The 15,516-nt window shown below is 41.2% G+C and overlaps 1 protein-coding gene across 2 annotated transcripts in view; it reads left to right on the forward strand.

Annotated features, from left to right (window-relative positions):
* Nucleotides 1-674: 674 nt before the first annotated feature.
* The window catches only part of grik3 (glutamate ionotropic receptor kainate type subunit 3), a 99,083-nt gene continuing 84,241 nt past the window's right edge, over nt 675-15,516 (forward strand). The window contains exon 1 of one of the 2 annotated variants that reach the window (XM_079343523.1): nt 675-1,936. In XM_079343523.1, coding sequence (XP_079199649.1) covers nt 1,822-1,936 — 115 coding nt within the window. In that variant the 5' untranslated portion in view covers nt 675-1,821. The other variant, XM_079343522.1, reaches the window with a different exon arrangement.

Raw genomic sequence — 15,516 nt, forward strand, 5'->3', positions numbered from 1 at the left:
TCCTTACATTGTGCCAAGAGGCGATAAATCTGCTCGGGGAGACATGAATATGCAGTGGCAGTCAGTCTGGCTTGTTCCTGCGTGCATGCCCCCTGATGCACCGTTTATTCCTCTCTCCCATTCCAAACAGAAAAATAAAACCAATGAGCCGCAGCACTATCTCATCAACACTGTTCTATTAAGCACAAAGGGATGTAACAGGGTAATTTTCGGAACAAAAAAATGCATTATTTGAGTTTTTTGACCTATTAGAACTATAAAATCATAAATATACACTTTAATCATTTTTTTGGATGCAAATGTGTCTTGTTATTCTATCTATCTATCTATCTATCTATCTATCTATCTATCTATCTATCTATCTATCTATCTATCTATCTATCTATCTAACCAGAAATGTTCCCACATGCAGGCTGCATTGTTCATATTTTCAAAGTTAATTTCAGCCTTTTAATAGTGTAAGTTTAATGTATCAGTTTAAGGCATAAAGCGCTGAAATCTGCACTATAAACAGGTAATTCAATTGCTTCTTTCAGCCTCCTCTGCAGTGCTGAGGGAGACATGAGCAGCCCAATTTCTATGAGCTTGTGTATGTAACCTGCAGCTTGTATTTGACGGCTCTGTGTAAGGCATGAAAAATGGACAGACAGATAGGCAGCGAGCAGTTACAGGGCTTTAATGCACTCATTGACACAGACAGAATGTCTCAAATAACAGCGATAAGAAGCCTGCTTTGTCAATGGCCCAATCCCCAGCTGACACTTATTTCCCTCATGCAAATAATTCATCCCATTCACAATCCTGCAGGCAGCTGGTGGGGGTTTCCATCTCTCTTTGCTAGAGGCTATGAACAAAAAAAAAAAGCTATTTCCATGCCAGTGCTGTAAATAAGAAATATTTCTGCATCTGTAAGATTCCTGAGAACACTAAATGCTTAATCTCATTCAATTGGATATGGAGGAACAAACAGAGAGCAAAATGCACGTGTTTACAACAACTGGACAAGCAGATAACCGGGTCATCACTCGGATCCCTCTCACCTCCATAAAATACTTCTTGGACATACTTGTCAAGTATGCGTAACGACGCGTGCCTCTAGTGGCACCGTGGAGGGAAACGAAGGTCGTCAGACGCACGCAGATGCTCCGCTTTCTGCACTACCTTTCCACCCAGCACACACTGAAAGATTTCAAAAATGAACATTGAGTAACAAAGAGGCTTTCTGAGCAGATGTTGGACCTTCTTCAATAACCAGCCTCGCGCCATCACCGCGCGCAACTGGAGCGTCACGGAGCTTCCCTTACAAAGTACCTCTGTGTTGCACGGACGGTTTCATTGACTGGAGTGGTTAAACTGCAACAAGCATTTTGGACACGTCGTATAACGCGTTTCCCTGCTTGTCTCGTATCGTTCGAGGCGACCCAAAGTTCCGCAGGCGCAGTTCTCCTCCTCAGCAGCCGTGCGGGAGTCGGACTCGGCTGTTGCCGTGGTGCTCGCCAGTAGACAGATAGCATCGGCGGAAGGTGGAGATACAGAGACTCCTGCAGGCTAATTGTAGCAGCCTGTGTTCGCAGGTGTATCACTGATCCGCCTGTGAGAGGACTGGGGGGCTTCATCCTTATCGAGCCACTCTCGGACTTGTGAGTTAAAGAAAAAAAAGGAGGGGGGAAACCACCAGAAAGAGAATGTTGCATCAAGTACAATGAGCGCACATTTGTCGCAGGCACCAAAATCCATTTATGCTCCGTCGAATTCAGTTTTGATGAGCAATTCTGAGTCGTCTTTGGAATTTTAAAAAGTGGATCCTGAGACTTTACAACCATGCGAAACACTTGGCTGTCTCCCCGGAGCGCGATTTGGAAATACTGGACGTTGCTGATTGCATGTCTTTTTTGGATTCAGTACTCTTACGGGATGCCGCATGTTATTCGAATAGGTAAGTTGTGTGCATGAAAATTTAAACACACACACATGCACGTACGTTTGTATTGTAACCTTGAAAGTTGCTCCTTATGCAGTGCGGGTCCTAAACGCGGGTAGTTTTGGAGCGTAAATGAAGAATCCCCGGCTCGTGCGTGGAGCTTCCCTTTTACTTAAACGAGGGGCAACCAGGGAGCAGTGCATTATTCAAAACGATTGCCTATGAAATTGGGGATGCTTTCTCCACGAGACCACTCAGTGACATATTTTGGGTTAGTGTGACCTCTATGCACCCTGCTTTGTCCGTGCCATTTTCTGCAGCCAGCTTGTTGAGTCACCATTCAAAATCAGGCTTAGGGCGATTCCAAAAATAAGTTTTAGCTTTTAAGAACAGACGACTAAATTAAAATCAGTATCATATAAGATAACAGAAACTTTTACGCACTTTATTCTCTGAGACAAGAAAGTTTCACCTCATCTGCCTTGAACTCATCATTCTGAGCAAAACAAAGTTCAATGAAACAGACGTATTTTTCTTCATCCTTCCTTGTGATCTTTTGTACATGTAAGACACAAAAAGCAGCAGTAGCAGCAGCACTATTTGTGCAGCGTTGTCACTTTTCCAATCACTCACGGAGAAACAATGTGAGAATTGTCATTCGGAGCCTGGCGATGTGATGAAACATTTTGCGCCGCCAAGAGACAAGAACAGAATGAAGATCAATAAGGGTTTTGTCACGAGGCAAATCGGTTTTGACATTTTGGCGGAGTGCCATGCAGGACAATTACTCAAAATGGCATTGGCCCACATTAACATACCCACTACAACAGTCGGAGTACAGACAGGCAGGCAGTGAGGGAGAGAGTGAACCTTAATGGCAGGCAGCGTTTTGTCTTGGAGGTATAAATAATGAGAAGTGAAAGTGGATGGATGTTGGAAAAATTGCATATTGTATATTCCAGTAGTCTAACAGAAGTAAATCGCAGCTCCGAAGCAATTGTCTCCTGTTTGACATGTCTGCAAATCACCAACATCCTGCTCTGATTTTCTAATTCATAATTCCTGTCAGGCTCTGTGGGTGGTCGTAGAAAAACAACACTAATTCAAATTAAAGTCATTAGATTTGCAGACTGGAGTAGAGTGATTCAGCTCTGTAACCTTGAATTTTGATGTCAATCCTCCTTTAGATTATTTATAAATTTAAAAAGACATATTCCTCAGAAAGACGCAGAATGAAGTCAAAGACAGTAGAACAGAGCATCATGTGCAGCTGTCCAGCAGGCCCTGAACGTCCCTGTGATTGACAGCTGCTCTCTGAGGAGCCATGACTCCTCTGACATTGCTGTGTATGGACTTTGGTGACGTCTTAAGGAATTGCATAAATCCTTAAAGCTCTATTTCTACTGATCTGAACTGAAATCGTTTGGCCAAAAGGACGTCTTCTTTTCTTTCTTTCTTTCTTTTTTTTTTTTTTTTTTTTTTTTTTACAGTGGCAGCTGCTCAAATGAAGACTTGAAATAGACCTGACAGGCTTTGTTTTTAAAAATGTCAAAGTGCTGAGACAAATGTACCTTGAAATGTGCTACAGTCGCACCATTGCTTTTTTTAGAATCTATCATGGCTTGCCATGCGGGAGCAGTTTGGTTTCCTTGTTTTGTTTTCTGAGGTTGGATTTTGACAAGCGGAGAAGAAGGATATGCAGGAGACAGTACTGAAATTCCTCCCAATTCCCCCCCCCCAAAAAAGAGAAGAGCAATAAAAAAAATATCAGGAAGTCCATATGATATTTTGAAGCTGAATGTTTATGCAGAACGTGCATGTGTTTAAAATAATCCGTTGAGTTAGATTTCTTGAAAGCAGGCCTGTCTGAAAAAAACAAGAAATATATCATACTATTATAAAATCATACAAAATAATTATTTCTTTATTTTTATTTTTATATATGTATGAATAGTGTTCTGTATGTGTTATTGCAGACATAATGTTATATTCTTCATGAGATAATGTTTGTATTGTACACAGTCTGTTGATTCATTTAAGGATGAGCGCTTTTTTTGAGAGAGTGGCGCCCATTCCTGCTCTCCTTGTTTGTGTCATTTGGTACTTGGTTTGCGTGTGTGTGTGTGTGTCAGCCCCCGTTCTTAAAACCAACAGAGGGCTCTCTTTTAGTCCTCACATTGTGGCCGACGTCGCTGCTTAGCACTGGTTCCCAACACAAACAAACCCAGTGAAAAACAGAGAGGTGGGCGGTAATATTCGCTCTCTGTCTGTGCTGTGTCTGCTCTCGGTTAGGTGGCCTGTGCAGCTCTTCCTCCAAGTACACCATCTGGGTAATGGTGGGCATCCAAGGTAGAGTTGTTGCCATTGATTTTAGTGCTTTTTACAGTGCTTTGCTTCAAGTTGAGGCCAGATGGTCGCTCCGTCTCATACTGCAGCTTTTATTTGTTGGAGGGGAAGAAAAGCGTACTCCTCCTGTATTTGTCCTCTTACACGCTGCGCTTCTCTTTAGTCTCCCTCCGCCTGCATTTTGTCTTTTTCTTCTCGCTCTCTTCCTGACATGTTTTTGCAACCTCTCATCTCATCTAGAAAGCATCTCAGCTGCTAATGCAATGTTGGTATAATAAAGAGGAAAGTGCTGGAGGATGTGGATTGGATTTTTTCCTGTATTTTTGTATGGAAACAAGACACATTTTGAAGCAGATGACTGTAGATGTTTTTTGTGCTTTTTTTTCTGCAGCAGAATTCATTAATTTCCCTGCATGCATTGCTTTCTCCTCCATGCATCAGATAGGGATTACCCAATTTAAAAACTGTAATCACATGTATTTATAGTGTGCTCCATGTTGATAAAGCATGCATTAATGACAGATTATCATACACGTCTCTTACATCTGCAGACTGATGAAACTAATTCATCATTTGTTGCCTCTTTTCCCTCTCTCTGAGGTTATTCACTGCCTGACAGAGATTCATTGAATAATCAATTACTTTATCTACCTAATACTTAAAGCACTTAATCAGTGCCAGTTAATCAATCTCCCTCATGATTTCTTGTTGATTTCATTTCCTTATTATCCACACTGCCCCGACAACACCTGCTCATACGCGTTTCTCCATTTCGCCTCCCTAAAAAGCTTCAGGCGGCCATGACTGCAGATACAATTATTGTGTGTTAAACAGCCACCGAACCTTCAAAAGTAAGCTGAAAAATGTGCAGCACTTAAAACTGCATGCAGTGGGACTGTTCATAAGCTTCAGTGGGATAAATGGGGTTGGTTGGTCACCACTTCTGTTTAAAGTCTGCAAACACAGAGCCACTTCAGAGGCTTGTCTTTCTCCCCACACCAGCAGCAGCAGCAGCAGCAGCAGCTGAGAGAGCAACTGAGAAGTTTTCATGTGATTAACTCTTCCAGCCAGCTATGGAGAGAGCATCCTCCACTCACAAGATCCTCCTCAAAATTATTTTTTCTTTGCAAATGTCTCATATGAAATGACTCAGACTTATTTCAGAGGCTGCGAAAAAAGGCTGTAATGGTACTTTGCAGTTCTACTTTTAACAAAGTCAAACCCAAAAGGCTGCTTGTTTTGAGAATTACCCACAAGAGGATAGTATGGATGGAAAAAAAAAAAGTTAAGTGAAGAGGAGGACATCTATAAAAGTCTTTGGTGATGAAAAAGTACAATGAGGAGGAAATGCTGCATCAGAAATTGTATCAAATTAAGATGGCCATTAGTTGCTGAGTGCAAATGAATATTTCATTTTCATCTAAATTTAATCTCCCTCCAGACCAAGAGAGAAGACACAGGGAGAAGGCTGCTAGTGGAGGCTCAGGGGTTGGGGAGTTGTCGTGGTGAATATGAACAAAGGCTGGTAGAGGTCACAGAAGAATTGGATACAGGGGGGATGCTTCTTTGATGTGTAATTCCATTATCTGTTAGTGGATGCAGAGACTGAAGGAAGGGGGGATACAACAGTTGCTTTACCTGCACTTACACACTCCCCTCTCGTATAAACATGGACAGAGAAATGAACTGCTGCAGGAAAAACACAGGTCTATTTCCTGCTCACTCACACACACACACACTGTAAATCCATTCTCCGTCCACGATATTTTCCAAAACATATGTCTGGTCTCACTGGGCCTCTTGTACACAATCCAATTCCATTCGCTCTGTCAGCACACTCACGGCTCGTCATTAGCTTCAATCTCGCTGATGAGAAACGGCAGATGTTCGTTTTGTTGAGCAGAGGGCCCCGTCTCTGAACGTGCTGTCGTATTTGCTTGCCTGTGATCCTGTGCAGAAGCATTAGAAAGAAACATTCAACTTCCACAGACAAATAGGTGCTCCAGGCCTCCAATAGTTTGTTTTCTTGCTCAAGCACAGAGCCCATTTTTACTGGTTAAGACAGTAAACCCACTCAAAATGTATTAAACACTTTCTGAGTCAGAGCGCATTAAATAAATGTGTGTTTACCTCTCGCAAGGTGTGCTCCTAATGTGTGTGATCACTAACACTAACTAGACTTAAGTGTGTCAAGGAAATGCAGGTGCTTAGCTCCATGTTCAGTCACACATTATAATGATCATCCAATAATCCAAGCCACCAGGGGCTAATAGAACGGATCTACCAACCAGTAAAATAATCCTGTGACACAGCAGGGCCCCCATCGAGCCCCAGCTAGCTTAACCTAGCTGCTGCTAACACACCAGATGGTGTTTTCATATCGTACTACAAAGTGGGTGTTTCGACAGTGAAAGGTCTGCTGCAAGCATATGCTTCAGCTGCATATTGAAATAAATAAGGTGTGGAGTTCCTTCTGGCTAAAAAAAGTCATCCTTTCATCGAAGAATGGCAGAACTGTGTCGCTAATATTGATAGTCCATTGCAGACAACAATTCATGTTGTCATTTGGAGGTATTTGGTAATGTATTGGGATCATAAAATGACTTTACTCATTGTTTCTTTTTGGAGGTATATACATGTAGTTTTTATGTCTGACTCTTTGGGAAATGAAGATACAGTATTTTTTTTTTGTGCTTTGTTAGTGGAGGTACTGTAAATAGAATTTTTGGAATTCAGGGATATTGGAAATAAACAGTTTTCCACAAGGACTAGTTTGTGGGAAGAAGTCCTGATGAAAACATATACTGTAACAATAATGATTTTAAGCCCAATGGTTGAAAATTTGACCAGTAGTTTAGGTAATCCTGCAAATAGGACCGAAGATTAAACCTCGTTCGGAGAATTCATGCAATTTATAGAATGATACTGACATAGAAGGCAAAACCCAAATTAATGACTAAAATGTATACAGCAGCAAGTGAGTTTGCTTCATATAGCTTCAAGTGTATCAGAAGCCTTGAGCCATGATGTCTTTGGGTTTGGTAAGCAGTTATGCCACTGAGATATTAGAGACTAAAAGAAAATGGCTCAAATACATTGCACTGACAATGAATATTTCAAACCTTGGAGAAAATAGTTATTTGAAAAGGTATCTACAAAACACGTTTGTGTTTTTTTTTTTTTTTTTTTTTTTTATTTGGGTGAAGGAACCATTTAAAGAGCTTTGAAAAAAATGAAATGTCCATCAGAAACAAGCACCTGATTGATTTGGTCCACAATCTGCATGAAGGGTCCCTTGGGACTCAATGTCATTACAGCGGGACGTGTGCTTCTTTTTGATTTGACAGAGTTTTTAAATTCATGGCATGTCAATGCTGGCTATTTCCCTGCAAATGTTTCTGTAGCAAGGCAATGAATCAAATTTCATGCTCTAGCCATTTGTCTTTATTATGTGCCCTTGTCCTTTCCATTTGACTCGCCCGTCTCAGGCCTCCTCGGGGCTCTGCTGGAAAAGTCAAATAACATCAAAACAGTAAGAGAAGAAAAGCTTGATCACGGGGCGTTTAGCTTGCAGGGTCGAACCACAAATAGTTAATTAGAAGGATCTTGTTGGAGGTAATTTGGTGATTATTTTTTATGTCGCAGTACGGGGTGCAATTTGTCTTCACTTTTTCCAGACACACTGTATGTCTTAGCCGTCCACACGCACACACACTACAGGCAAGTACCGCAGCGAAAAAAAGAAAAAAAAAGGGACAGAATGAGCGAGGAAGAGCGAGGGTGGTTACATGGATGAAGCTAGGGGACTCTTATTTAGCCTGTTAATTAGCTTGAACCTTTTGATCCCAATTTTAAAACCTGACACGTTGCAACGCTGCTGCCTTTTGTGTGTTGCCCCGAGCCAGATAAAACCAAGCTTTTTTTCATCCCACTGCCTTTCAAACACCATGGCATTCACCGGAGCAGCATTAGCTTCCCCGCTATAGCGTGCTCCTTATCTATTCCCAGACGCTGTGTGTAAACTTGGTCACCTCTGACATCTCCGTTGCGTACTTGCACGCACACGCAATACAATAGCAAGACCTTTAGTTCTTGCGGCTCCAAAGCAATCAGGAATTGACAGTGAAGGTATCAGGCGCAATGCACAGGTTTAAATCCTATTTAACTTGGGCTAAGGACAATGAATCGAGGGTGACACTGTTTCACTCTGCCCTTTTAATCAAGGCCTCATTGTTATAAATGTCAGGTCTTGGGTGTGTGATTCTCTCAAATTGCCGTACCATGACCGTAGGGAGATATGTGTGTTTGGTAAAGAAGCGAGTGAGAGAGAGAGAGAGAAGAACAGAGGGAGTGTGAGTACTGTATGTGCATGACAAGGAGATGCATAAGGGGGGCTGGCGTAGAATCCCTGGAGCGAAGGGGGAGAGCAGGAGTTACTAATCAACTGTGAGAGAGTATGCTAGAGAACACTCACCCTCTATTTTCCCCCCAGAGGGGAAGAGAAGGAACAGATAAGACAAATCTCTTCAGGCCCAAAACCGCTACAAATGAATGGCTATCACCAAAAATATCAGCGTGGGAAACAGAGGTGCCTCCTTTTTGTCCCCCCCTCATTCTGGTGGTAACAAATGTGAAGATGACTGAAAGAAGTGCTACAACTCCGGGGTTACCTCGCCTGCCCCTGTGCTCATCCCTGCACTGATGGATAGCAAAGAGGTTGAAAGCCAATGTCAATTTAGTTAACAGAGCCAATACCCAGAAGATTCCACTCAGCACTCGTGCCGTGTGCGGGCGAGTCAATCTGGGAGGGTCTCTCTTGTTCCAGCGAATGTTTTTACCGGCTGCCGATCTACTGTCCAGGTCGCCCCCAGAGAGCAGCATGGTTAACCGCAAAAAACGCTCCCCGGTGACTCATCCGAAGACAGCTTGTCTGCATGGGACCGGTGTCAGATATATGGAGCAAGACAGAGATTACCATTGACAGGGGAAGGAGGAAAAGAAGAGGGGGAGATTGTGGGCGGTGTGAGGCTGGCAGCACATTTTAGTCAAGCTATTAGTGATGCTTGTATGAATTAGGGGCCTTTTATGTAAAGCCAGAAAAGGTGGAACTAGACTGCAGGTTGAGAGATGGCTGTCATAGTAACGACAGCTCACGTAGCTGGCAAAGAGGAAAAGAGATTGATGGAGATGATATTGTGTGATCAGGTTTTAAGGAGCAGCAGTTTCGAAATCAAATTCTCTATCACTGAAAGATAATAAAAATAAGCTTCTGTTTGTTTTTCATTTCCTGAATCTTGTTTTCTGATGCGTTGGTTTCTGTGATCTAGGGTCTTTGTCTTAAGAATTTGCAAGACCTTAATTTGAATGCCTTTTAACCTAAATCAAAGTGCATATTTTTTCCTCATTAATTGGGTTTATCTAAGTAAACATTCTGGAATTTGTGTGACCACTTATTGCAGAAATGTCTCAATTACATTTTCCTCACTTGACTTTCTCTCTTCTCTCCTTACCATTCAATGTGCTTGTTGATCACAATTTACAGGTCAAACCTTCAGAAGCAATAATTCAAGAAAGAAAAAGGAAATGCAACACCACGTACGTCCAGAGAAATAAAGGAGACTTAAATCTGTGAAAGCTGGATAATTTCTGCATAACGCCAGGCAACCTACGAGCTATGCACCTAATTGCTTTTTCACTAAGAGTGAAAATAATACCATGAAATTTGCCCGCGCCAAATAATCTGCAATCAGCAAGTATTATCTGGTTTGATGAAAGGGATCAACTGAAGTAACGCTGCAATAATCGTATGCAAATTTAATGAGACATCTGCAGTGTATTATAGGCTGATTATTTTCATAGGAAAAGCAAACAATGTGCGTTCATCCTGCCTGCCATTTTAGACAGAAAAACACATAAAACGCCGACATTAGAGATCATCGGGGGTCTTTAAAAGTACATTAACAATATCCACTCACATTATTTTAGACATGTGTCTAACATCTCTAGAAGTAATATGTGATGTGATGTGTGTTTGCAATTGGCTTCAGCCCTTGTTGGCAGTGTTATTTTAGGTAAAATGAGGATGTAAAAAAAGTCTTTTGGAAATCAAATCAAGGCAAAAGAGATCTTCACTGTAATTACATGTCTAGACTTACAAATCTATTAAGAAAATGTAGAGTGCAGCACAGTTTAGAAATGTCAATATTCTAAATGTCTTGAAAGGTCAATTAGAAATGTCACAAACTGTTAGTTAGGGAGAGGAACCAGGTTTTCCATGGTTCTAAAAAAGGATATTTATGACTTTGATGAAGCTATTATCCCCCTTGAGTTACATTTCTGCGTATTTTTCATTCCCATCCTATTTCCAGTATCGTATTCCTCTCTCTTTCCCTCATTTAAACAACCTGATTGCCTTTTTAAAATTCCACATTTGGCTTTTTTTTTCGTTCACACGAAGCTCCTTTTGTTAGCCTGATTGCTACTTGTAGAAATATATAACCCTCAGAACATTGACCACATTTAAAATAATTGGCGTCACACTGGCATCACAGAATTAATGCTCAGTTAATGTCCTGCTCAGCCTCCCTCTGCACTGTTCACATATAGATGGTCTGCCTACCAGAGTGGTAATTACTTTCAGTGTGGTTAGGACTATTGCTGCCGTACAATACTGAGAACACAGGCTTCAATACAGAGGACAAAAAGATAGCAATAACATAATGAGACAGTTTTGGGGCTAAATATTTTTTTTTATTAAAGTGCACAGGGACATTTCCTTTCCTTTCCCAGGTCACCTTATATTATCATCCTTTTCAACAAGTTTAAATAAGGCTCAGCGCTGCCCACAACATGTCACGGTTGAATGAAAATGTGAAGCTTCTTGTTAATAATCTGATCCTGTATGGCAGTGAACAAACTAACTAATGACTTTATTTGTTTTAAAGCCATTAGTTTTTATATTTGTCATATTTGTTTTCTTTTTAGGCGTCATTCATCACGGTTTCTACTGTCATCTGTTTTGTCTTTTTTTCTATGCTAGCCTTTCAATTCGGAAAAATAACACAACAAAAGACATTGAATGTAAGGAATGCATAAAGACAGGGAAACTTTCTAAATACATGAGTACACAGTAGTTATCACTGTTGATAATTGGGACAGAAATTATACCGGAAGTCAGCACACAAAAAAAGACACTGATTAAATGTAATGACTCAAAAATAAGGAAACATCTTAGGTTGTTTGTTTAAGCTTTATATTTGCTATTGCGTCGTACAAACACTTTAGAACATTTTGGTCTCCACCAGAGGATTGCAAAAATTGGATTATTGTATTTATTAATTAATCCATTTTAAAGCTAGTTGGTCTTTTGGTCCTCTTTAGATGACCAAGTCGGTTTAATATAGAATCCAGCACAGACGTGTGAATTATTGGTTTCTCTTTGGTGTGCAACTACACCCTTGTACCCAGCATGTAGGGAAATCAGACATTTAACCATACAAGTTGGAGGGACAACTTCAAAAATCTAGGATATTAACTCTCCCCCCCTATGCTCTGGCCTTTTGGAGACCAAAAAAAGATCAGCAGGGGTTTGTTACACGAGGATCCTTGTGTGTATCTGTGTGTGTGTGTGTAAGTGTAGGTGTGTGTGTGTGTGTGTGTGTGTTTGTGTGTATGTGCGCGTGTGTGCATGTGGAGCCTATCAGTGCCTCTTCAGCCATTGTCACACTTAAAACAAATGCAGGAGGAGGCTTTATCTTCAATTATATACTGAGGTGTATCTGTTAAGTCTGAGCACTTTAAAGCTGTCGGGCTGTCAGACTTTTTTTTTACATTACTTCATTCATCTTTGTTTCAAATAACACGTATCGCCACAATGAGAAATGGCCTTCCTCTGTTCTGGGTACTGTCTCCTTTTTCTATTACCCATCTCCCCAACCTTGAAACAAGGAATTACAATTTATTTGAAGGCATGTTCTTTTAAAAAAGGGGGGAAGATAAGCTTTTGTTTAGGTTTCATTCACTTCTCTTCCTCTTTTCTAAGCCGACAGAAGATGAGACCCTTCTAACATATCCTCATTGTGTTAATCCCCTGAAAGTGCTAAATTAGAACTCCCTTCTTGCACCTTGCTTGACCTGTAACCCTCCCGTCTCCAATACCCACTGTATTACAAGACATACATATCAATTTGCAAGCCCAATCAGACGATCTTACGAGCTGCTGGTTGGAAGCCAACTGGGCTGTTCCACCTATGTTTCCAGTATGGTTATTTAAATACATTAAACAGCATGAATAGGCCGCTTGCGAGACTGAAAGTTCTTTTCACTTTTTCTACTGTCTCTCTTTTTTTTCACACTTCATTTGATTGCACCCACCACCCACCTTTGCCTCCATCCAGTGCTTCCCTGGTCGTCTGTACACCTTGATTTGAGAGTTGAAGATCGGGGTGGGGGCTGGGGGGTGGGGGGGGAAATAGCAGCACATGGAAATGGGCTGGTGATTGCCTTCCTCCCAGCGTGGTGATAGAGGGCTTGAGTGATCGCGCCCCTCAAGCCCCTCCTTGGTGGTTGATTAGCTGTAGAGCCCTGGAGCTCCAGAGTGACACAGTGGCTCATCAGACCTCACTCAGCCTGTCAGGGACCCCCTTGATTGCATGTTGCTTCATAATTGGCCCCCATTCTTGCTTTAGTGTCCGGGGTGCTGCCATCTCATCTTTGCGTTGGAGGATGCACTATGTATGGCTCTGCTGTTGCTTTTCTGACTGTACACACTCGAAATGTTTCTGCATGAATGTATATGTCATAGACATCATCCATGAGATTTAAATTACTTACAGGTGTCAGGTTTTCTAAACTCGTCAAAACGTAGAGAGGTGAAAAAGAGGCTAACCAAATGGAGGATTCATGATCATTATGCACATGGAATTGAAATACAAGGTTAAACTGTATTACCAACTGCAGAAATGCAAGACATTTATTTCAAGGAGTTCTTCTTCTTTCTCTATCTTTCTCCTAGCCAGCAAAAGCAGCTGCAAATGGGCCCAATATAATGTCTATTTTAGTAAGGCAATTGGAAAAGAATTGCCATCTTGGCATTTACAATCATTGAATTTGTCGAAGTGATTGAAAGTTAAAGAAGTCAGAATGGAGAACTCCGAGGGCACAGGCCCAGCTTATTGATTCATATAGCTTATGTGGGGGAATTGCCCCGAGGTGTGGAACTCATCAAATCATACACTGTATTAATTATTTTTAAGTACAGCCTCTGGTGAACTTCATAAAATTGAAGCTTTTGCCCGTGCAGTCTCGATCATTCCGCAATAAAGCAGCTGACATTCCTTTAAAGTAAATCTGTTGACCCTGTTCTGGGCATCTGTGGGTTAGGATCCTAAATGTACAAGAGCTTTCAAGGTATCAGAGCTTTATTCATCCCATACACAAACATATTAAGACTGTGCTAACATTCTTATGGGTGCAACATTCATCTACTCTTTTAATCTATAAATTCTTCATCTTCAGAAAGAGATATCACATTATTATGATAGTTCTTCCAATCTTTTCAAGGTGCACCTTCTCATCATTATTTGCTGATCAAGCCTATGACGACTGTGTCTTCAGCAAACGTGAAAATAAAGCTAGAGCTGTCTGAACACATTGGAGCTAGTAGAGATAGTACAGCAGGGGGATAAGGACATAGTCCATGGGATACCCTTTTGGACGATAAGGGGCTTCAAGTGTGACTCTCCATAATGACCATCAGAGTTCTGGCTGAGCTTTAGGAATCCGGGTGTTCATTGAGTCCTAGCATGTTGACATTGCCCTCTAAATCAAAAGTCGAAAACGGAAGGACATATGCACGAGTAACATAACAGAGCGACTCTGTACCACATTCATCAGACAGATCCTTATCTCAGGGACTCTGGTTTTGCTCTCAGGCAGTCCCACTTTTTCGCTTCTGGTGAAAGGCCCAGCAGGTCTGCCATGCTCACACATAACACAAGGCTTTTCCACTCACATGATAGTTGAGATGACCTCCAGACACTCAGCGCAGCAGCTGCTTTTCACTCAACCGTGACACATAAAATGGCATCTCTCTTCTGTTTTGGATCCTTGAAGCCATTCCCTGTGTGCAAGACCCACTGAGAAGCTACTGAGTGAAAAATTAGATGTAAAAGACTAGCTCCATGTTTTGTAAAATAACTTGCCTACTGTTTGTGATGTGTGCAATTGCATTTGACCGCTGGCTGGCTTTTATCTTGTTTTCCACCAAAGAAGTGGTGACGACAGCCACAGGCTTATTCATGGTGGGACTGTTAACTCAAGTGAGACTGTATTTTCCTGTGGACAAGTCCTGGCTAAAATCACTCAGTAGAGTTTGTTAAAACGCTTTATTTCTTTCATCTAATTTCTCCCATGACAAAAATAAAAGCCTGGTTTTCATTAGCTCACGTGTTCTCGTTCTGCATCATCTGGCTTTTTGAACCGCTCTGCTGTATGTCACGTTTGCTTTTTTAAAGATGGTGATCTCTCCCTCTCCGTGTCTTCTAAATCTCAAGCCTAAAACATTAGTTTTCCCTTTATGTTTCTGCAAAAGATTCAAGTGTCACAGCTCTTGAATAAAAAAAGGACTCAGTGTCAGCCTTGTAGAGGCTAATAGACTTTATAATGCTGAAGGAGATTTGTATTGAAAAGTAAATCCACCATCATATTCAGCAGAAGCATTTACATAAGACGTAGAGGTCTGTAGCAGATGAGTGGCTTGACGAAACATCACAAATTTGTTCAGTCAAAAGCTGAGCCAAGTTGTTCACGGTGTGTCAAAAAGGGAAGCTTCCGAGAAAGAAAAAAAAAAAGCTTTGTTAAGTGTCCTGAAGAGTACTCCAGGGTTAAAATGACATGTTGTTATATAGCACCTTAACTTGGTTTGGATTGTGCATCTGTCTGAGAGTGCAACAGAAAAAATAAAAAAGATACAGGAAATGGTAGGGAGGAATTTTTGCACATACTTGCTGTCCTTCAATATTTCCTTTTTTTTTAAACCCACCCCCCCAAAAAACAAACAAACAAACAAACAATAAAATCACTTTGTTTAAGCTGATCATTTTTGTGGATCAATTTTACAGCTTTATAGCTTTCAAAATGTTTGTGTGCCATTAATCCACTGAAATCATGGGGCACAACTTTGTTTATTCATTTTAATAAGGGCCTGGCCGACATGCGATTTTTGGGTCGGACACTGATATATTATATTA

This window comes from Symphodus melops (assembly GCF_947650265.1).
Source record: "Symphodus melops genome assembly, chromosome: 5".
In the NCBI taxonomy this organism is placed as follows: Eukaryota; Metazoa; Chordata; class Actinopteri; order Labriformes; family Labridae; genus Symphodus; species Symphodus melops.